This window comes from Lagopus leucura, unplaced genomic scaffold (genome assembly GCF_019238085.1).
Source record: "Lagopus leucura isolate 7727_CA_CO unplaced genomic scaffold, USGS_WTPT01 Super-Scaffold_100157, whole genome shotgun sequence".
Classification (NCBI taxonomy): domain Eukaryota; kingdom Metazoa; phylum Chordata; class Aves; order Galliformes; family Phasianidae; genus Lagopus; species Lagopus leucura.
This window is the reverse complement of record NW_024962334.1, coordinates 24,616,836-24,638,489: the sequence shown is the minus strand read 5'-3', so window position 1 is coordinate 24,638,489 and position 21,654 is coordinate 24,616,836. Positions and strand designations below refer to the sequence as shown.

The 21,654-nt window shown below is 38.2% G+C and overlaps 1 protein-coding gene across 1 annotated transcript in view; it reads left to right on the top strand.

Annotated features, from left to right (window-relative positions):
* The window catches only part of SCIN (scinderin), a 45,022-nt gene extending 29,868 nt beyond the window's left edge, over positions 1–15,154 (top strand). The window contains exons 5-16 of the mRNA XM_042888585.1: positions 298–390; positions 1,590–1,722; positions 3,446–3,534; positions 3,765–3,980; positions 5,177–5,298; positions 5,497–5,587; positions 8,303–8,473; positions 8,944–9,121; positions 9,575–9,696; positions 11,243–11,320; positions 12,650–12,710; positions 13,635–15,154. Of these exons, the coding sequence (XP_042744519.1) occupies positions 298–390; positions 1,590–1,722; positions 3,446–3,534; positions 3,765–3,980; positions 5,177–5,298; positions 5,497–5,587; positions 8,303–8,473; positions 8,944–9,121; positions 9,575–9,696; positions 11,243–11,320; positions 12,650–12,710; positions 13,635–13,768 (1,488 nt within the window). The 3' untranslated portion in view covers positions 13,769–15,154. The remainder of the gene's footprint in view (positions 1–297; positions 391–1,589; positions 1,723–3,445; positions 3,535–3,764; positions 3,981–5,176; positions 5,299–5,496; positions 5,588–8,302; positions 8,474–8,943; positions 9,122–9,574; positions 9,697–11,242; positions 11,321–12,649; positions 12,711–13,634) is intronic.
* Positions 15,155–21,654: the final 6,500 nt, after the last annotated feature.

Here is a 21,654-nt window from a genome sequence, read left to right as displayed (position 1 = left end):
ACCTGTAATTTTAAAGATTTTTGAACTCGTAATCTGATATTTGATAAACAATTGAAATATTTTTGAAGATAACTTTAGTTCATATTTTTCATTTTGCTTTAATTTTATTCTCAAACATTTCACAAATGAAGCCATCCCAAAAATTGTAAGAAGTCATCCATGAGTTTAGATTTAAATCGGATCGAGGATAAAGATGATGCCAACTAATTAATTACTGGAACAACACATGGAAGTATTTGTGTATTTATACTGTAGAACATATACTCTGTCTGATTTTATTATTCTCTTATTATACAGGTCTTAGGGGAAAAGCCAGAGCTTCCTGAATGTAGTGATGATGACGATGAGATGGCTGATATTGCAAATCGGAGGAGTGCTAAACTCTATATGGTAAGTAGCTTTATTCTGGGGGGTTAGGCACGCTCAGCAGTTATCATGCACACAGAGCCTTAGTACATGGAGTTCTGGTTTCACCTAAAGAACCACAGTTGTGTTGGGTGATTTGCAGCCAGTGGCCAAGATTCTCACACAGTATCAAGATAGCCCAGCTGAAATGAGGAAAAAATATTGATTACAGCCCTGTTTACCAGAAAATAAATTAAGCATGGCCTCAGACCCATTAATCATAGGTCAAAGAACAATTAACTGACTTAAATCTGAAATCAAAATGTTTCTTGTCTTCTTGGTTTCAGAAGTGATAGTTTTTATAGTTGTGTGTGATTTATCCTTAAGAGAGCTTGAGAGATAGGCAGTTTTATTTTTCTAATTAAAATCCAAGGAAATTTGAATGCGGAACTGTTTTCTTTTCAATGTTCCTTTTCTCTTTTCTCACTTCCCATGGGTTAACACTGACTGGGACTGTGCCAGTATCAGAAAAATTCTTCATTACCAGTGTCAAAGCAGAGCCAAGTTTTGGTATTTGATCATTTCTGACAAAAGAAGCCTGTTTTGAAATGAAAATATATGGACATTCCATTTCATTGCAGGAAGCTGCAGAACTGAAACAATAAATTCTTGATTTTCTCTTTTTCTTTCCTTTCATGTCTCTTAACTTTCCTTCATGTTGCCTTCTTGAGAAGTGAGAAACTATTTGGAAAAGGGGGTGTTTTTAATGAAATCTAGAAAAGACATTTATTCTCTTCAACAAGAAAAAAAAAAAAGTTATTTCTTCCTGAAAACCACAAAATTTCAATTGTTCTGTAATTTCAGTTGTTCTTGTTTAGCATGTAAGTGTAGCTTTGGCTTCAGTGAGGGTGATGTAGTAGCAGAAGATGACATTAATTTATAGGATAAGTTGATATAAGCATATGTTTTTAACTGTGAGATGTTCACTGTATACACATTTGAACCCAAAGTGTAAGAGAAAATTATTTGCTTTAAAAAACTGAGAGATCACTAAAATTAACACTGTATCTCCCTCTGCTGGATTTAACATTAAACGAAACTAAAAAAGTCGTCCTTACTTTCCAGCAGGATAAAAATTTCAGACATAGGAATAGTAACTAATTTTTATTGTAATTCGGAGAATGGAAATTAATTTGATGATCAAAACCGGAGTTTATTTGAAGTTGCAATTACTGCTTCCTTAGGTGTCAGATGCAAGTGGATCCATGAAGTTGTCAGTGGTAGCAGAGGAAAACCCCTTCTCCATGGCTATGCTTTTGTCAGAGGAGTGCTTCATCCTGGACAATGGTGCTGCAAGGAAGATCTTTGTGTGGAAAGGTAAGAGGACCCTTCTATTGAAAAGGCAGAAGAAACACAGTTCTGAGGGATCAATACAGCATCCACTGAATAGCCAAAACTTTATACTAACTGGACACAATACCCATAGTATGGTCATGGTTCTGCCTTGGCACGGTCAATGGACAAGGATTGCTCGTGTCAGTAAAGGCTTTAAGAATGTGTCTTGTTTAAAGATCCTGTCTGTTTTTAAGACATCTGTAAACTTAATGCTTAAATGTTTATCTAAGTAGCAATTACAAAGCAAACATAAAGAATCCTGCAGATTTTGTGTATTGCCATCAAATATCCATCTTCTAGGAAAAATATGGGCTTTGAAGGTTTGATAATAAGTAGGTATTATATTTTCATACCTTTATTGGTGGAGATGTGAAACTGAAAGGTGAGTGATAATTACAACCTCCATCTTCCAGGGACCAACTGAAAACATGCTTGTTTTTTTTTTCTCCTGAATATTTGTCTGTGTTATTATCAATGGTGCTAGGACTGTCTGCAGTCATTTTAATGGATCATTTTCCCAGAGAAGAGCTGATGAATTAGGTCTGGACACTGTACTTGGAATGCAATGGTGATGCTATTGCATTTAACATTGAGTATCTCCTGCCTCTCCTGCCCCCCCCCCCCCTTTTTTTTTTGTCTGAGGCAGTATATTAAGTCTTCTGTGACATTTGCATTTCTTTCTGCCATGTGAAATAGCAAATAATTAATCAATGCAGTTGTCAAACTTCTGAATCCAGGAAGTATTGTAAGCATCCTGCTTGAGTAATTATTTGCATTCAGGGATGTAACCTATAAAAAATAACATATGGGGGGATTGTGCTCAGAGTTCTGAGCCTGACTCCTGGTTTTCCCTCAATTACATCCAATGTAGGTCTTGTGAACTGGCCCTACTTGTTCCTTTGTGTATCCTCACTTTGCTACCACTGATAATGATAATGTGTCAGAAAAAAAACATTAATCTGCAAGTCTCACCCTTGCACTGAGAGGCTGCAGTTATCATCGCTGCTGGAAATCTTCAGCCCACTAAGCTGAGGAGTGTGAATTACTTTGCTAATAGTCTCATTCAAAACTGAATACAATGAATAGCTTATCAGAGCATCTTGGTAGACTAAGAAGTCTTTAAAGCGTAGTCGTTGACAGCCAGCTGGAATGCAGAACTGATACAAAAAAAATCATCCCACTGAGGCTTTCAGAGATGTCTAATACTGAACAGGGTAGAGGAAGGAGGAATGGGTGGGGAAAAGTGGTGGTAAATTGCACAGCACAGCCAGATTGAAAGGGAGTTTCATTTACTTGGGAGTAGTAGAATTGTGGTGGTGCCTAATGAGCGGAAGGCAGTTCTAGAGAGCAGCTTCAGTTAACACACTGCAGCACAGAAGACAAGGATTCACAGAAAATACCCTGAGTGTTCTTACTGGATGTATACCTCAAACCTAGCAGAAATTTTAAGTAGCCTTTTTCTTTCTTTCTTTCTTTTTTTTCCAACCAAAACACACAAAGCAAAAGGAATAACGATTCTTTTTTTCAAAACCATTAAGGTACTGTTTTGGCTGTTCAATGTTGTGTGGATCTCATTATTCGTGTTTGGTCAAGATGGAGGCATAAGCAATGTTGAAGAGAATCTGGCTCAAGGGTATCTTGTTTTGACAAAGTCGGTGAGCTCACTGCCTTTTCTCATGGATTGTTGTTCTTATCTTTAAACCAGGCAAAGATGCTAACCCACAGGAAAGAAAGGCTGCCATGAAGAATGCTGAAGCATTTATACAGCAGATGAATTATCCTGCCAACACACAGGTGTGATCTGTTTATGAGTTTATGAGATGATACCAAGAGATAACGAACTCTGTTAAAGGCTTTGTTTTTAAATCAGAAAAAAAAAAAAAAAAAAAAAAAAAGTCTTTTTTTAAGGGCATATAAGTCCATAAGGGCAATGTTTTATTGACAGATAATTCAGAAGAGTTTTCATTTCAGTAACCATGTCAGCCTTGTTTTCATTCCATCTCATGTTTCCTGTTTCATTTCAGATTCAAGTGCTTCCAGAAGGAGGTGAAACGCCAATTTTCAAACAATTTTTCAAAGACTGGAAGGATAAAGATCAAAGCGATGGCTTCGGCAAAGTATATGTCACAGAGAGAGTGGCTAAAATTGAGCAGATTGAATTTGATGCTACCAAGTTACACGAGTCTCCACAAATGGCTGCACAGCATAATATGATAGATGATGGCTCAGGGAAAGTACAGGTACTTTTTGTGTGGTTACACCTATTCCAATTTCCACCTACCCAGTTTCTCTGTTACTTGTAATAGGTTAAACTGCTACTGTATGTTTTGCTATGTAAGATATTATGTTGAGTACAATTACATTAATGGTTATTCCTACAAATAGACTTGAAGTGGAAAGTGAATCTCTTTGTCAGCAGTATGCTGGCATGTAATGTTATTTTTATGCTCATGAAAGATGTAGCAGTCATCAGAAGAAATCAAAGTGCAGAAATATCTCCCCTTTTATAAAATACTTATACAGGAAATACTTTAAATACGATCCTTATAACTAAAGGAATGCTTCTATCCCACATCATCTTGAAATCTGGAATGGGAAAACTTGCCTTTGGAGTCAGAAATTTAATCCATTTATCTACATATGTCTTGTTGTATCTGTCCTGTCTGCTTCTTTGTCCCTAGTGAGTGTTTCAAGTAGCCTGAATTTTGAAAGAATATGATGACTTTAGAGTCTTTTCAAATCTATCCATATCCCATTGAAATCTCTTTGGATTAGTCTTTTGTATAATCCAGGGAATATATTTGGACTACACAGGGCTACCTTGGTACTGCACCAACGCACCTTGTTGGATACAGGTCTGAATGTTGGGATCCTGAAAGTAAGAGGAGGAATAAGTGCCCACAGTCTTATTGTCTTATTTTCTGCATTTCTGACCTCATACTTGGAATGGTCCATGGATTTCAGCCACAGCAGCTTAGACCTGGAGCACTTTTTATTTATAATTTCAACTACATGTTTTTGAAGGGCAGCTGTTAACTGAGTTGCGCTGGAGTGAATCAAATACAAGAAATCTGCAAAACTCTATCTTGAATGCCTCTCCCAAATACTATTATAGTTCTACTGGGAGCCATAATGTTGTGACATTCTTGTTACACTATCATCTTAAGACGTTAAGAAAGTAAGTTCAAATATAGCATTATGAAATGACATTAAAGCATCAAGACAAAGAAGAGTGTACTGCATGGCTCGTTGATCATTATTCATTCATTCTCTGGATGTAGGATGCAAACATATCTTTCATACAGTCTTTCTTGGTCATATACTATAACATTTGAGAATAGAAGAAAAACTGCTTAAGGTATGATAGGACAAATTGCCTCTTGAAGAGACTGAAGATGAAGTTTAGCATTTTGCAGTGATTTCTGTGTTTCCCCAGATCTGGAGAGTGGAAAGCAGTGGCAGAGTTCCTGTGCAACCTGAGACATATGGACAGTTCTATGGTGGTGACTGTTACATCATCCTTTACACTTATCCTAAAGGGCAGATCATCTACACATGGTATGTGTTGACAGCTTTGCACAGACCTCCTGTATGTGGATATTATTTCATGCTGACTTTGTGTCCTGTTGAGAAGAGTAGAGAGTCACAAGTAAATGCAGGGTTATTTACTATGTCTTGGACATGCAGTATAATCTCTAGACCATTTTGAAATCAGGCTCAATCGTTTTTGTTTTTTTTTTACAATGTCTTCTTCAGGCAAGGAGCCCGTGCTACAAAAGATGAACTGACTGCTTCTGCATTTCTAACTGTTCAGCTAGACAGGTCATTGAACGATCAGGCTGTGCAGGTTAGTGTCTTTGGGATGACCTTGAACAGAGCATACAATATGGATGCAGAAACAAGAACTGAAAGGAGGAGATAGTGTTTGAAGACAGGGAATATCAACTGCTAATGGTGATCCCTTCTGTGTATTTGTCATCTATCAAGATATTTAACTTCCATTCAGTGCATAAACTGCCTGAAATTACTTGTGTTTTATCACAGCTTAATGGTACAATGATTAGCCATGAAGCACTGTAAATACCTCACAGTTCACTCTGCAAGAAATTGTGCATGTTGCCATACTGATCTTTTTTCATAGCACTTAGCTTAGTTGCAGAAGATAGATGTATCTCCTTAGTTGAAATAACAAGAGTTTGTATTCACACAGTCTTTTTGTCATTGACCCGTTTGTACAGATAAAACCAAGCTGCCAGTTACTTGAACTCAGTTAAAAATTGTTTTTCCAGCTTTTCCCTTTTATTTTCTTCATAAAACTAATACTGTTTTATCCTCATATTTGTTTTCAAATACATTTCTTACTTGTATTGGGCATTAACCAACATTGGGTAGGAGGAGCTGTGGAAAGCCCCTTATTTTCACAGAAGTGCTCAAGCAGGAAGATGGCTAGGGACAGGCAGGGATTTTCTAGGCACTAGAAGGTAATTATTTATTTCCCATCCTTTAGTTACCAATGTAAGGGTTTCCCGCACCCAACAATGTACACTAAACTTAAAAGGTAGATTATACTTCTGTCTTTTAATCAGTTATGATTTATTACTGGAAGTATACTCAGGAAAGTTTAAAATACTTCCAGTTAATTATTCCTTGAAGTATTCCTAACATATGTTCTGTTTTTGGACACAGCTTGGCACCATACAGTTTTATCTCATACCTACGACCAGTACTGCAGGAATAATAACATTACAATTAAATAACTGCAATAATATGATTAAGAGGCTGTTTTATTCAAACTGTGCATTTAGGAGGTTTAGGTTAGATACTAGAAGGAAGTTTTTCACACATAGGGAGGTGACGCACTGGAACAGGTTGCCCAAGGAGGTTGTGATTTCCCCATCCCTGGAGGCATTCAAGGCCAGGCTGGATGTGGTTCTGGGCAGCCTGGTCTGGTGGTCGGCGACCTGCACAGAGCAGGGGGGTTGAAACTAGATGATCATTGTGGTCCTTTTCAACACAGGCCATCTATGATTCTATGATTCTATCTTAAGTACAGGTAATATATTCTAGGTAGGCATATATATGCTTATAAATACATACGTATATATATATGGATGGATTTGTATGCATATACTCGCTTACCTAAAATATATTACCTGTACGTAATGTGTAAAAGCATTATTGGAAAGGTTTGAAGTGTATTATTTCTGCTCACTAGATGGCACTACAGTACAAATTAGTATTAAAACGCCATGAGACCATTTGTTTTGCTGGAATGTTTCCCTCAGTGCATTTCTTCTGTGTTGTTTTTGTTTTTTCATTTGTTCGTTCTTGCTGTTTGTCATTTGTAAAATCCTGCCACAGTTTTGCAGCTTGACATCCACAAGCATACATGTTAGGTGTCCCAGTCAGGTAATGTTCTCAGTCTGTCCAGCAGTGCAGCAGCTGGAAGTGCTTCCTTGGCAGCCCAGCACAATCTGCTGGCCTGCAGCAGCTCTTCCTTGGCTCTCTGCTGCTTCCAGCTTGACCAGGTATAGCTCGGGGCCTTGTACCTTGTACCAGAGCTCTGCAGCACGCTTATACTGAGCTCCCCTGCCTCTGGCTGAGTACAGCAGCATCCTCAGCCTGGTACTGCCATGTCCCCTGGGTGTTTTGCATAGGAAGCAGAGCCAGTATGACCAAAAGACAGGCATGGTTCCTCCCTGTGCAGATGCCTTTCGCTGCCTTCCTAACAGGCAGCTTTCCATTTATTTGCTTTTCTTCCCCCTGCCCCCCTCAGCTTTTCTATCCTGCCATTCTTCATTTTGCCTTCATTTCATGCAAGATGTAAGTCACTTTTCCTTGTATAAAGCAAGGGGAACTTGCATAAAAAATCCATATACAATATAGTCTTTAGCTGTTGCAGCTTTTGTTTCCTTAGGTGGGAAAAGACAGACGATACTCTCATAAAGGAAGAATGAACAGAAAGTATACGAGTAACTTATACAGTACATTAATCTGTAAAAATAGCGGTTCTTCATAGCTCAGTGTTCTTTGAGATGGTAACAATTTCTTTTGTATCTGTAATGGAAGTTCCCTTCGGTCATCCATGTTATTCATGCAAGATGGATTTATGCTCATCTTTTTTATCGTACTACAGATAAATGCACACATAAAAAAACAATCAGGAAGAACGACTGTCTTCTTGTGTTTAAATACACAGCCCCTAAAATTTCAAGTTATTGTGTTAGTGGAATTAAGTGACATACGAAACTCCATGAAATGACAGTTCTTTTAGAAAAAAAAGCAATTTTCTTATTACAGTAGACAGTAGATATTTTAATCAGTGAGACAATATTTTAGAGGTTTAAATCCTATCTCTGTGTTAACGTGATTAACAACAAATGTCACAAACACTCAAATGTGTCTGGACCTATATTCTTACATCTTCTCAGTTTGCCAGTTCCTGCACTTGCTAACACTCCTGGTTTTATTAGCTAACATCCTCTATGCTATTCAATAAAGGCTAAAAATAATTACCCATGTCCTCTTCTTTCTTTTATTGCGTTTTATTATGTATGTACAGATTCGAGTCAGTCAAGGCAAAGAGCCTCCCCATTTACTGAGCCTCTTCAAAAATAAACCACTTATTGTCTACAAGAATGGGACATCCAAGAAGGAAGGTCAGAAACCTGCTCCACCCACACGGCTCTTCCAAATCCGCAGGAACCTAATGTCCATTACAAGGATTGCTGAGGTAAAGTCACCTGCTAAATAATATGGTATAGCTGCCATGAGCTGCTCTTACTATCTCTGTTGAATAATCACATCTGGTATGAACACAACTCTAAAAAACACTGCTCTGTGTGACCAACCTATCTCAAAAATCAAAGCGAATAAAGTATAACTGGCTACAACCAATCTGCTTGTTGCAGAGGAGAGTGTATGAAAATGTGTATTGAGCAATCAACTGACAAAGAACCAACAAGAAATCAGCAACCTTAATGAGACAGTTCTTCCTAGTACCTAAGATTTGTCCTTCAAGTCAGATCCTAATTTCAAGTGAAGTTCATCTCTAATTTATGTCAGTGTAAATCCAGGAAAAGTTCAAATTAACAAAGCATAGCTGAATAACATCTGTATGCATGTTTTATAAAGCATTCAAAATAGTGACCTATGTTATTTGAAAATGGGAAGAGTGAAACAATTTTTTTCTTGATGTTCTAGGTTGATGTTGATGCAATGTCACTGAATTCCAATGATGCCTTTGTTCTGAAACTTCCAAACAATACTGGTTACACCTGGGTGGGAAGAGGAGCAAACAAAGAAGAGGAACAAGGAGCTCAATACATTGCCAGTATTCTTAAGTGCCAGACTGCTAAGATTAATGAAGGCCAGGAACCAGGTTGGTTTCTAATGGGCAGCTGTGGATATACAGCACTGTGTGGAAATACAGCATAAATATTTTTCACAATTACATATTTTGTAAGCAGAACCACGTGCTCGCTCTCTCCCTTTGAAAATCTAACACATTTTACAATGGAAATCTATCTGAAATTGGCTGATGCACAAGTAGCGCAATGCCCTGGAAGTCTGTAGGACAGCAGCTGGTGCTGCAGAGCAGTGTGATCCTTTCTTAGCCCTTGGTGACCAGGAGGGGAGCAAGATATTGCTCTGTGTAAATCTGCAAGTGAGACCTTTATTGTTATGCTGACAAACTGGAGGAAGAATTGTAAGAAAATGCACTCATCTTTGAGGCAGCAAATAAGATGCTGTTCAGGGATTCTTGAAATAGTGTCAAGCAAAAACATTAAATGTTAAATCCACTGCTATATAAATTATGCATTGTGTATTTCAGAGGAATTCTGGAAAGCACTTGGAGGTAAAAAAAAATATCAGACTTCATCACAGCTTTTGACAAAGGCTGAAGATCATCCTCCTCGTCTGTATGGTTGTTCTAATAAAACTGGCAGATTTATTGTAAGTGTATAATGGATACTTTCCTCTTTCTTTAATAGTATAATTTCTGGCATGTTTTATCTTGGGAACCAACGGGTATTCAATTAATTTGGGGACCTGGCTTTTCTTTGTGTAGTTAGTAGTGCTTAACAAGAGCTAGAAAGTTGAGGCTTGATACTTTGAATCATTTCAAGTGCAGAGAATAGAAGAGACAGAAGAATTGATACTGGAGATGTCTGCATAGCCTGCTCTAGCTGCAGACTAGAGGCTTGCAGATGCAAAAAGATGAGGCGTTTACCTAGTCAAAAGCACTGCGTTCTTGCAGAGCATTGCCAGTCTGCTATCATTTCTCTGAGAAAGTGCAGGTCAGTGCCTTTCCCTTTATGTGTCTGACAGTGGGGGTGAGGAAAAGAAACATCCTAAACCTTTGCCAGAAAACCTTATTAGCCTGAAATTTTCTGTAGAGATTCAGGACATGTAATTATCTCTAAGGTACTGGCCTGTGCTCAGGAAAGTAGGAGGACATATTTCCTTAGCAGAAATATCCAGAACTGTGTGCTGGATATTAAGCGTATGGCATAGGCTTAATTACTTACCATATTCTGGGAAGGTGTTACTGTTCAGAAAAGATAAACTAATTTTTAGATAGGCAAAATAGTTGGCTACCATCTCTGCAACTTCCTTAAGAGAAATCTCATTCATACCGAGAGAGATAATAGAAATAGGATCCTTTAATACGGACTTTAAAATCTTGTAACAATAGTAAAGCATATTGTTCTAGCAAGCTTCTAAAATACTCCAGTGAAATACAATAGGATAACCAGTCTCACTATAATATCCTGCTGGCAGCTATGCACTAGCTTGGTTTTCTGTTTTAAATCCCCTCCAAATCTATGAAATTCCATATCTCCCATTTCATTTCCTCAGTACCTGACTCACCATTAATAAAGCTCACCACAACAAGGGGGTCAGATCACTCAAAGCTTCTGGCCATCATATTATGGTACAGAGAAAAAAGGATTGACTTTTGCAATTCTGATTCCAATCCCTCTAGTACTCCTGCACGATCAAGCATAGCCAAATGCTTGATAGACCTCTACAATTAACAGGCTATCTATTAGCTACATTATTAGCTCTCCTGCTCACACAGATGAAAATTAAACTACTTTCTTGTCTGCCTGTAAATCCCTGGAAGAAGCAAGCAGTCTGCATTTCCTCTGGGGGCTAATCCTTAATGGCTTAGTTAACTATCATGTCTCATTTTCAACTGACTGGAAAGCATGCTTGCATGTGTATTTCACCACTGAGCTTACCCAATGCAAATCAGAATAGTTTCTTTATTAATGAATGTAAGCTGCTTGAATACATCAGCTGTAAAATTGGTTTAGTTAGTTTGGTACATGTCACACTATGGAAATCTCCCTGTCTTCTCCTTCTGGCAAACTTCAGTCCTAATTCACAATGCTCACAATTCCTATTATCCTTTAAAAAATTTCTGTGGTCTGTCCAAAATTGGAGAAGTCATTAAGGCAAAAGCAAAAAATACCCACCAGAGTGTCCTTTTTAGATTGAGGAGGTCCCAGGAGAATTCACTCAGGATGATTTGGCTGAAGATGATGTCATGTTACTAGATGCTTGGGAGCAGGTAAGCTGCGTGCTTTACCACTGTTGTTTTTTTGTGGTAACAAGAATTTATTCTCAACAACTTTGCATGTAAGATGGGAGGAAAGATCATATTTCTGAGAATGAAAGAGGTTTTATTTTCTTTGAATTGTATCACTGGGAGTTGTATTTTCTGAGTTCTATGATGTTCTAGTGTGAATATACGTGATTGAATTTCTAAGCGTAATGTCACACCACAGCAGACACTTCCCATTAAAACCAATGGAGGCTACAAGAGTATAAGCTCCAGGATTGAGGCTCTCGAAAATGTTCTTGACTTCATCCCTAAGATTTATTAATTTTAAGAAAGAAGGCTATTGCAAAAAAAAAAAAAAAAAAAGCCACAAAATCAATGTAGCAGCATCACCTATGAAAAAAAATCTTTTTAGAGAAGGGGACAAACAGCAGAGCTTTATATAGATTTCTTCAGAAAATCTGAGTTGAGGGTGAAGAAATAATCTCCATTATTTTCCCGGATTCACAGAAAACTGAAAATGCTGAGAGATTTTTACATGGCAGGCAAACTTACTGTGAGTGTGGAAAGCACATCTGTGTCTCACATTCTCTCTATTCTTTCTCTGCACCTTGGAGGCAAATGGGGAGAACATCATGCTTTACCTGTCTTCTTCAGCCTAACTTTCAAGGGAAAAAGGCTGAAATTTTAGGAAATGCAAAGGAATGTGCAAGGCCCATTCAAGAAGGAGCAGAGAGGAAGGCAGTATTAAGAGCTGGGTGGGAAGGTGTTGGGATATACTGACTCAGATATGAATGGAAAAGATCTGGGAAAAGAAGCTGATTTCCAAAAGGATCCCAGCAGAAAGAAAGAAAAGAAAAAAAAGAAAAAAAAAGAAGAAAAAAGTGGAGATTGCAGACTGGGGCTCCGGAAATGGGGTTATTCAGTGAAGTATTCAATACTCTGAGTAGCATCTGTCTCAGGGCACCAGTGTTGATGCATATACAGAGCCTGATCCACACTGCTCCTGTTCAGCACTTTCACCTGTACCCAAAGAGCAATTTCCTTGCAAACTCGGAAAAGATGATCATGGAAAATGTAATTAGAGTTCCTTTCATCTGAGTGCATCAAGTCTGGCATTCCAGCATCAAGAGAGTGGTGAAATTGTTGAGTATAGATCTACGTTCTCTAGCAAGGGAAAAAAAACACACATTAATTTTGGTTTATGAGACCTGTGTATCTCTGCAGTACTTTCATAGAATATATTATTTCTCCTAGTGGAATCAACTGTTTTGTGTTTTGCCTACTGCACATAAAATCCTAATAAAAACACAAAAGCTTTCTCTCCTCTGTTTGCAGGTTTTTGTCTGGATTGGGAAAGATGCTAATGAAACAGAACGACAGGAATCCGTTAAATCTGGTAAATCAAATCAATTTGGCAGAATTCTGAGGGAAGTAGCATCAATAGTGCTTAAACAAATGAAAAGATATTGAAGAAGAAATGTAGCTGTGTTTACAGTATTGTTTAAAAGAGTTACTGGGCTTATTAGAATTTAACCCTGGGTAAGATTATTTTCTCCTTTAAATGTAATTTAAAACTCATATATCTTTCTTATCCGTAAATTTATGAAGAGAAAAATTAATCAGAGCTTTTTAAAGTGAATATAGGAGAGCTCAATGAAAAGATACTGCACTGAAAATAAAATGAGGTATTACTGACCAAAACCATACAATGTATAGTCAAAGGAATGCCAACAAATCCCCAGCTGTCTGTATTGCCACCCTTGGAGGAGGAAATTCCTACTGCAGGACAAATCAAGACAATTTACCTGGAATGCACCTCCTTGAAAAATCCTCTGTCATCTTTGGTGTGATTTCTTATACCTGAGCCTTCCTGATGGAATTCCTGCTAAAAATGCTTACAGGCATTTCCTCAAAGCAGCTAAGGTTGCCTTGTTGCATTTCCATTAGGTACTGATGTTACACTGAGACGTCAGGGGATCTGTACTGAATGCAGATTTGAAGCTTTTACATGGCAAAAATGGGACTAAAGCTTGTGAATTTGCAAAGCACCAGTAAATGTATTCTCCTGATCAAAAACCAAAACACGGTTGTATGGCAGTGGACTGACTAGAGTAATAATCACTGTTTGACTCTTGTGGAAAATTCTTTCACTGGCAACTGGGAGAAATCAGCAATTACTTGACCATTTCATTGCCTTTCAAATAATGAATGGAATACCTTATTGTAATAGCGCTGGGTTCTTTCTCTTGAGCTTTCAATGTATTTTTTATGCCAAAGGAATTAACTAATATTTTACATGTTTCATTCCACCTGTTTTTAGCCAAACGTTATATTGAAACAGATCCTTCTGGCAGAGATAAGGGGACCCCCATCGTTATCGTGAAGCAGGGGCACGAGCCCCCAACCTTCACAGGCTGGTTCCTGGCTTGGGACTCCAACAAATGGAAAAAATGATTTACCCAAGAGATCTTCAGCTTCAAGCCAAAGAATTATCAGTGCACAACTATTTTCTAGTATTTTCAAGCATAAGCTTATGCAACAACACGATGCAGATGTTGTTAGCCTTTCCTGAGCTTCGATATATTTATATGAATAACTTAGCAGCTCTCAGTGCTGGATAGGATAAATGATAAGTGTCAAGTGAGGTGGGAGGGACTTTTCCTGTAGGAAATATGTAACCTATGAATTCTTCACAGAAGTGGACCAGTTTCTTTTACTGTGCAAAGATGGGCCAAATTATGCCTTCCCTTAACAATTCAAACCAATGCCAAAGAAACTCCTTTAGTGTAAGGTCAGCATAATGTTGTGCATTATTTGGCCGGTGTAGAATTTCAGACGCTGCCTGATCCACAGCTGTGTCTTGCAAGGGGCAAACAAGAGATGAGTATTTTGACAAAGCTGTTCTTAACACGTTTGTTTACTATCCTTGGTCCAGATATTATAATTGGAGCTCATGATTGTGCACTTGTAAGAATATGAAGGTGTTTTGCGGTGGATTTTTTTTTTTAGATTCTAACTCATTTTAATATATTTCTTTAGGTTTCTCTATGCAAAGCATCTCCAGCTCCAGATCTTTTTAACTGAAGCTCTCATGGACATTTTAGAGAGCTATTTTTTAGTGGAAGCATAAGTAACAGCTTCAAAAATACTTACTCTGACTTAACCAGACTGCACTTAAGCCATACTTTGCCTTGGTTGCCTTACTTAGCAGTCCCTTTGGCTTTTGTGCCATGGAGTTTGTTCACACTGTCAGGTATAGGATGTGTTCCCAACTCATTTTCTAAACAGGTCTCAGTCAAATATCAGCATGGAAACTCCTTGTTTCAGCAGCGTTCCTGGGAATTTGGAGTTTGAGGAAGCACCGCATTATAATTTTCTCTCAGACAATCATTTGGGATTTCTTTTTTGTATTCTGGTGAATTTAAGAATACATTTTCAAAGTATGTTTTTTTAAGTTGTAGTTTTGCCAGAAAAGTCTCCTTAGGGGCATTAGGAAAAATCCTGCTTCAAATCTATATCGCTGTTTTAAGCATTTATCCTAGAATGCTTGTTTTTAACAATTTGTAGAGCAGTAAATCAAGTCAATGTGGCTTTTTAATGAAGGCTTTTCAACACTTTTGTTGATCTCATAAGATTGTTTGGAAAGTGAACGTTTTAGTTATTTTTTACTTTTTTAAAAAATGATTGTGATTTTGAATCTGAGAAATGCAAAAGAGTGAATTTTGTCTGAGCTAGTAATAACATTGGCAAAAAATAAAGAGAAGCTAAATCAATTAATTCAGGGAGTTTTTTCAGCCTTAAACATTCATTTAAATCCTTTCTTAAATAACTGGGCTGTATCTGGATGTCATTTCATTTAAAATAAAATTATGAAAAAGTATGTTATATGCAAAATTGATTTTCTTATCTCTGACATTATTGCTCAGTGCACCCACTGACGTCTAGAAAACCTTCTCAAAGAACAGTAGATACTTTCCTCTTTAAGTGGACAATCCAGTGAGAGGCTGAGTCAGGGGTTTTGTTTGTTACTCTGAAGCTGTTTTACCCAACAAAGATCTAATTCGTCCCAATAACTGTGTGAGAATTTGGGAACAGGCACTTAGAAGCATATTGTTTCATCTTTTAAAAAAAGAACTACACCCACTGTTATTAATTGTTAGGCTTTACAATTCCCTGCTTGCAAAAATGATTGACTGCAGGAATGATTACTTTTTGGTGAGAGGAAATAGGATAGGTCTTGCGTTTTATTTATAAGCACAGAAGAGATGTCCTTCTCCTCCTGGAAAGAGCACAAAGACCTTTCAGTGACTCAGCTAGCACACTTCATACAGCCACTGAGCAGTCTGTGATTATCTCATGTCTTTGACACATGCATGCAATTATTTTTGAAAATTAACAGTTATGGTAGCTCCTTAACCAAGGATTAAACAAAATTTGCTCTCATTGTACATCAACATCTGCCAGATTGCTGGCAGCTCTGAACTCTGCACAGGCCGTCAGCATGTGCTGCAGCACTGTGAAAGCCTGTTTTCAGCTCCCATGCACCAGACAGAGAAGCTTTTGTGGTCTCCTGGCCCAGGCATTTTGGTCTTCCGTGCATTGTGCTGGCACATTGATTGCTGATGTTGAGAAGAACATCGAGAGCTCATAACTGAACAATGTTTGCAATTGTGCTTTGAGCATGAGAGCTGCTCTTAACATTGTTTTTGGTTTTACTTGGGAGTGAGAATGTTTATTTTTCATATACATCAGCGCGTGCAGTACGTACAAAGATATGTTTCTTTTCTCTCTGAAGACAGAACTGTGACTGCTGGGAAGTAGTGAAGATTAAGCTATTTTCAAGAAAGTATTTAAGCACATTACCTTTAGGAATACACATATCCAATACACATATTTATTTCAGAATAGAAAAAAATGCACAATATATGCAGTGAAGTTAATTCAAGAATAAGCTGAGTTTTGAATTATTATCAAAGAGTATCAGTATTTTCAGCCTATTTCACATAGCAAATTTAGACCCTGAGTTAGTTACTGTTTCATTATGTTTCCAAACAGCAAGTTGTTGTTCTATTGGTCAACAATACAGCATCATTTTGATGTTAATACAGTTTAATTGCAGAAATAATATAAAACAAATAAAAAACAGAGGTAGATCACACTCTTAACACACTGACTTTACAAATAATAGCTTTTTCTTTTTTGCAGAGTGTAGTTTTATCTAAAAAAATAATATACCTTTCCCTTATTCTGGCTAAGAATTTTACTGCTAAAATCAAAGGACCTTTGATTTAATGGAAGTGCAACCAGGTCTTTAATCCATTACAATCCATAAGTCCTTCATGTCTCATTACATCCTCTCTAGACTGGTCTAAGGATACTCTGACCTCCTCTGACTATTAACACTAACTTCTGTTTAAGATCAATAAACCACACTCACAACAATTAAAGCGTCCAATGTTCAAGAGGAAGAAGAGCAGGCCAAAGGGAATTAGGAGGCCTGCTATAACACCAAATTAGTTGATGACTACTCTGGCCCTCATCCTGTTGACATTCAAGCCTGTAAAAAACAAAACAAAACAAAACAAAACAAAACAAAACAAAAGTCTGCTCCTACCAAATAGAAAACATAAGCTTTTATTTTTTCTCCTCAATACTAGTAAACTCATTCATTCCAGATGAGCTGTTTTAAGGGGAACCGATCTTATCCTAAATACATCCACATTTCTACCCTGTATGTGCTCTCCTTAAGACAGAGTGCTGTGAAGATACTCAGATCAATAAACTTAAACATTTTGCCACCATAATTCATGTGGGCCTGCCTGTAAATGAAACAAAAGCATCAAGTGAAAACACTGCTTTTTACTGTTTGGTTTCACTACAGATCATTTGTTTGTTAAACAAGCAAATGTTTCAGAACCTGGGTGGAGGCATGCAGGACTAGGAAAGGAGTGTGCCATGTTTCTCTGGGAATGTGCCAGGCACTGGGACACTGTGAAGGTATCCCATAGCAATGCCAAGAGACAGGCACCTTTGCTCTAGCTACAGTAGTGCTTTGATACATTCTAACAAAATCTCTTGACCAGTTCTAGACAAACAGTTTTATTTGATGTTTTTTACTGGATTTCAGCGGAGTTGGAAATATTTAACATCAAGGCTGAATGCAATCAGATGACTTTTACCATAATTTACCTAGTGGTTGACTCTGCTTCGTTCATCTGATTTCCTTCCTACAGTAGAACCAGCAACAAGCTTGAGTGAAATAGATCATTGCTAGGACTGTAATTTCCCTCTAGGCTTAGATTTTCACAGAGGAGATTCAGAAATGTCAGACTTCTCCATTTCACCAGCTGAACAGGGCCATCTTTGCTGGTGCCAAAGATGGCTGTCCTTCCCACATCAGCCAGCTGCTATTCTACTGTCTTCATCAGAGATTAGTCATTGTGATAGGGGAAGAGAAGAGTGGCAGTGACTGCCTTGTCAGCAAGGACAATAGATGGGCACTGAAAATCCTATGTTTCCAGTCAACAATAGGTAACGCCTTATGATCATAAAATCATTAAGGTTGGAAAAAAACTCTAAGATCATTTCTTCCAACAGTCAATCCATCACCACCATGCCCACTGAACCATGTTCTTAAGAACTACATCTGTCCTTTCCTCAAACACCTCCAGGACTCTACCAGTTCCCTGGGCAGTCTGTTCTGATGCCTAACCACTGTTTCTGAAAAGAAAATCTTCCAAATATCCAAACTGAACCTCCCCTGGCACAACTTAAGGCCATCTCCTCTTGTTCCACCACAGTTACCTGGGAGAAGAGGCCATCCTCCACCACACCATAACTACCTTTCAGGTAGTTGTAGAGCAATTAGAAATGTTGTAGAGATGAGTCAACACGTACTAATGTTGCCATGTCTAAGCTGCTGTGGATCTCACTGTGCTTCTGGATGCACTGAATAAGAGCGGATGAAGTTGGGATCATCTTGTCCAACCATAAACCCATGCCTGTGACCACTCTAGACTACGGTCCTCAAAGCCACATCTACACTTTTCTTGAACACCTTCAGGGAAAGTGGATTCATCACCTTCCCAGGCAGCCTGTTCCAATGCTTAACCATTCTTTCTGACAAGAAATTTTTCCTAACATTCAACCTGGCTGATGTTTGCTCATAGAGAAGCCATGGAATTGCCCCAACCCAGGATGAGATGGGAGCATCCCTGAGGAGGTGCTGGGGCACTGCTGCGTCCATTACTCATCCTGTGATTACTCTCCTTCCTCCAAGTGTTGCCCTGCCCAGTGTACTGCTCTACTGCTGGCTCAGGGATAATGAGATCTTAGCATTGGCTGCAAGGCATGTAACCAACTCTCTTAACGCTTTTTCTTAAATCAATTGTTCAGCTTAGTAGAAGGGCATGACCATGAGCTTTTAATGTACTCAAAACTTCAAGTGACTTTTACCAAGACTGTGTGAAGAAAGGTGGTAGAAAATTTTTGCACATGTAAAACAGCAGACAAGGACTCTCATAATCTGTATTCCCTGTAAATCCCTGTGTAACCTGAAATAAATCACTCAATTTCTGTGCTTTCCCTCTCTACCTATTATAGGGGGATTTCTTCCATCCTTCCACTGTTTATTTAAACTGCGCTGTCTTTTATCATGTGTTTGCACAATGCTTGACCTAACAGAGTCACTTCTCAGTGCTGTCACCCTGTATGTACTGATCATAATCCAGACAGCTGCTGGGTTATTACTGTCAAGCAGCACAGACCTGCTCAGAGCAAAAACAGACAATGCAAGATGTCAACCCCTTCCTGGGGAATTCTCTATGCTGCTAGGCAGGTTTATTAAGAGAATTCTGGGGCAGCAGGGAGAGGACTGGAACAAGTTCAGTTGAGGAATAAAGACTTTTTGATATAAACCAACACAAACAAAAATTCTAGCAACACAGTTCATGTTGCCTTGTCAGAGCACCCTATAAGTCATAACTGCAGGTGCATCTGTTTGGGTCCAAATGAATTCCTCCCCAGAACAGAAGCAGCTGTTTTGGGAAAGGTAAGCGCGAGGGGATGAGGCTCAGCTGTGTTTACAAAGGAACAGCAAAATCCTCAGGCTCCTCTTTATTTTGACATGGGAAGTAAGAACATTTGCTTTTAGTATGTCAGTTTTTCTGTTCTTCTATGTCCTTAAACTTTTCTGATGCTGCTGGTAAAGCCAAAAGGCCTCTCTGTAGTGCAGCTAATGTTGTTTCTGGCAAGTGGTATCTTCTGGGCTACTCCAAGACTTAATAATTTACTTCTTTCCTCTTTTAATGCTGAATTATACTGGGGAGCAGACATCCGGTGACATGGCTCCAACTTACAGACTGAGCGTCGAGGGCTTCTGTTTGCTGCTACATATATGAAAACTGAGAGCACCAAAAAGTGTCTACTGACTATAGATGTAAGGATTAAGATGACTGCTGAGTGTCTTGTTCATTTTCAGGCTTTGTTTTTGCATTTCAGTGATATCTCCACCATTGAAGTATCTGCTACCTGCTTTATTTCACATAAAAGGGAGAATTCCGTGATTCTGTAACAACAAAAGCTTGGAACTAGGGAGTACACAGTAATTACAAATGGTTCTCGGTTTTATCTCAACTATGAATTTTCACAGGTCTGAAAGATGTAGGAGGTGTAACTGTGTTAGAGTGCTGGGTTTTCAATCAGTCCGCAGCCAAACAATGATCTGAACTGCAGTGCTGCTCAAAAAAAAAAAAAAAAAAAAAAAAAAAAAAAAATTGTTTATGTGGATTTGTACTGAAATGAAATGCCAAGCAGGTGTCAGCAACCCTAAGCAAAAGGGCTGGGTTCTGAAGCGAGACTTAATAGGTGGGACCTCTAAGAATAACATAGTTTTTAAAAACAGCTCCACAGTTTCAGAGGTGTTCCACTGTTAAAATGGGAGAAGGGTTGCAACCATTGGCACTCTACTCTTCAATACTCGCTCATACTTTTGTTAAAGATTCAGATTGGGCTTGTATAAATTCACGTGCTGCATGCATCACGTATCGCTTTATCAGAAAGCCAAAGAATTCCAAGCATGAAGAACTCCGTAAATTCTGTTCCTTCTTTTCTCCTGATGATATGTTTGTGCTTATTCTTTTCCTTATGTAGAGAGGTTTTATTTATGTTCCTTTTATAGTTTAAAAGTAGAGAGGTCTCAAATGGAATAACTAATTCTAATATCTATACACATCTTTACAGCATCCTGATGCTTCTTCTGTTTCCATAATTTCTACCTGACCCCTTCCTAATCTTCCTTCTGTGCCCCATCTTGGCAGAAGGTGCAGAGGAAAACCTCCAAAGACACGATGGCAATCATGGGGTTTACCCTTTCATAAATCTGAATTACCTGCTCTTGTACTATTCTCTTCATCCACTGTCTCCACCTGGTGTGGCAGGATTAAAATTTCAGCTAAACAGTCTGTTTTTCCCTGAGTTGATATACCTGCCTCCCTTTCTTCATTTAAACCCTGTTAAGTAGTGTGGCATGGCCATGAGAACCAGAATAGGCGAAGCCTAGATTCCAAATAAAAAGCTATGATGTCAACATAAGGCATAAAAATATTTTGGCAGTTTTCTACATAAGTAGATTTTATAACGCTGGTGGCAACAACTGTAAGGTGGCAAATTCTCTGAAAGACATCTGGTCTTTCTCAATATTATGAAGCTGTAATGTATAATGTGGTCTGTTTGAATCATATTCTAAGATGAAAGCAAAAATGGCTTTGTAGAGACAGCTTTTATAAGGTCTTCAAAGTGAGTTTACTGTTGCTTCCATCCAAAAACTGAAACCTTTGAGCATGAAGGAAAGTTTTCTGCCCAGCACACCTATGATTGGTTTTCAAATCAATTTTCAATTAATTTAGGTTGTAAACTTCAGCAAACAGTAGGCCCAATCCTGCATTTGATTGACAGATTTACTGTTAATGTAAAAAGAAATGCTAACCTGATAAGACTTGAAATTCTAAAGTACAGATGAGCAATGAGCTGAACTTACAGCTCCCCACCCACACAGTGTTTGTCTTCCCTGCTCTTTAATCCTCGTTTTTCTTTGTTTGTTTCTTCTTTTTTTTTTTTTGTTTGTTTTCTTTTACTTTTTTTTTCACCTAAGTGATCACAAGCTTGTGAACACCCCAGGATAAGGACTATTTTTCTACAGCACACAATAATAGGCTCTGCTTTCTCACTAGAACTCTCAGTACTGCTATTGAGAACAGTAACTACATTTTTCGCTGAAATCTTAGAAACTGCAACAAATATCCTGTACTTCCTGAAGTATCAGACACCCACTGTGTCCCAGT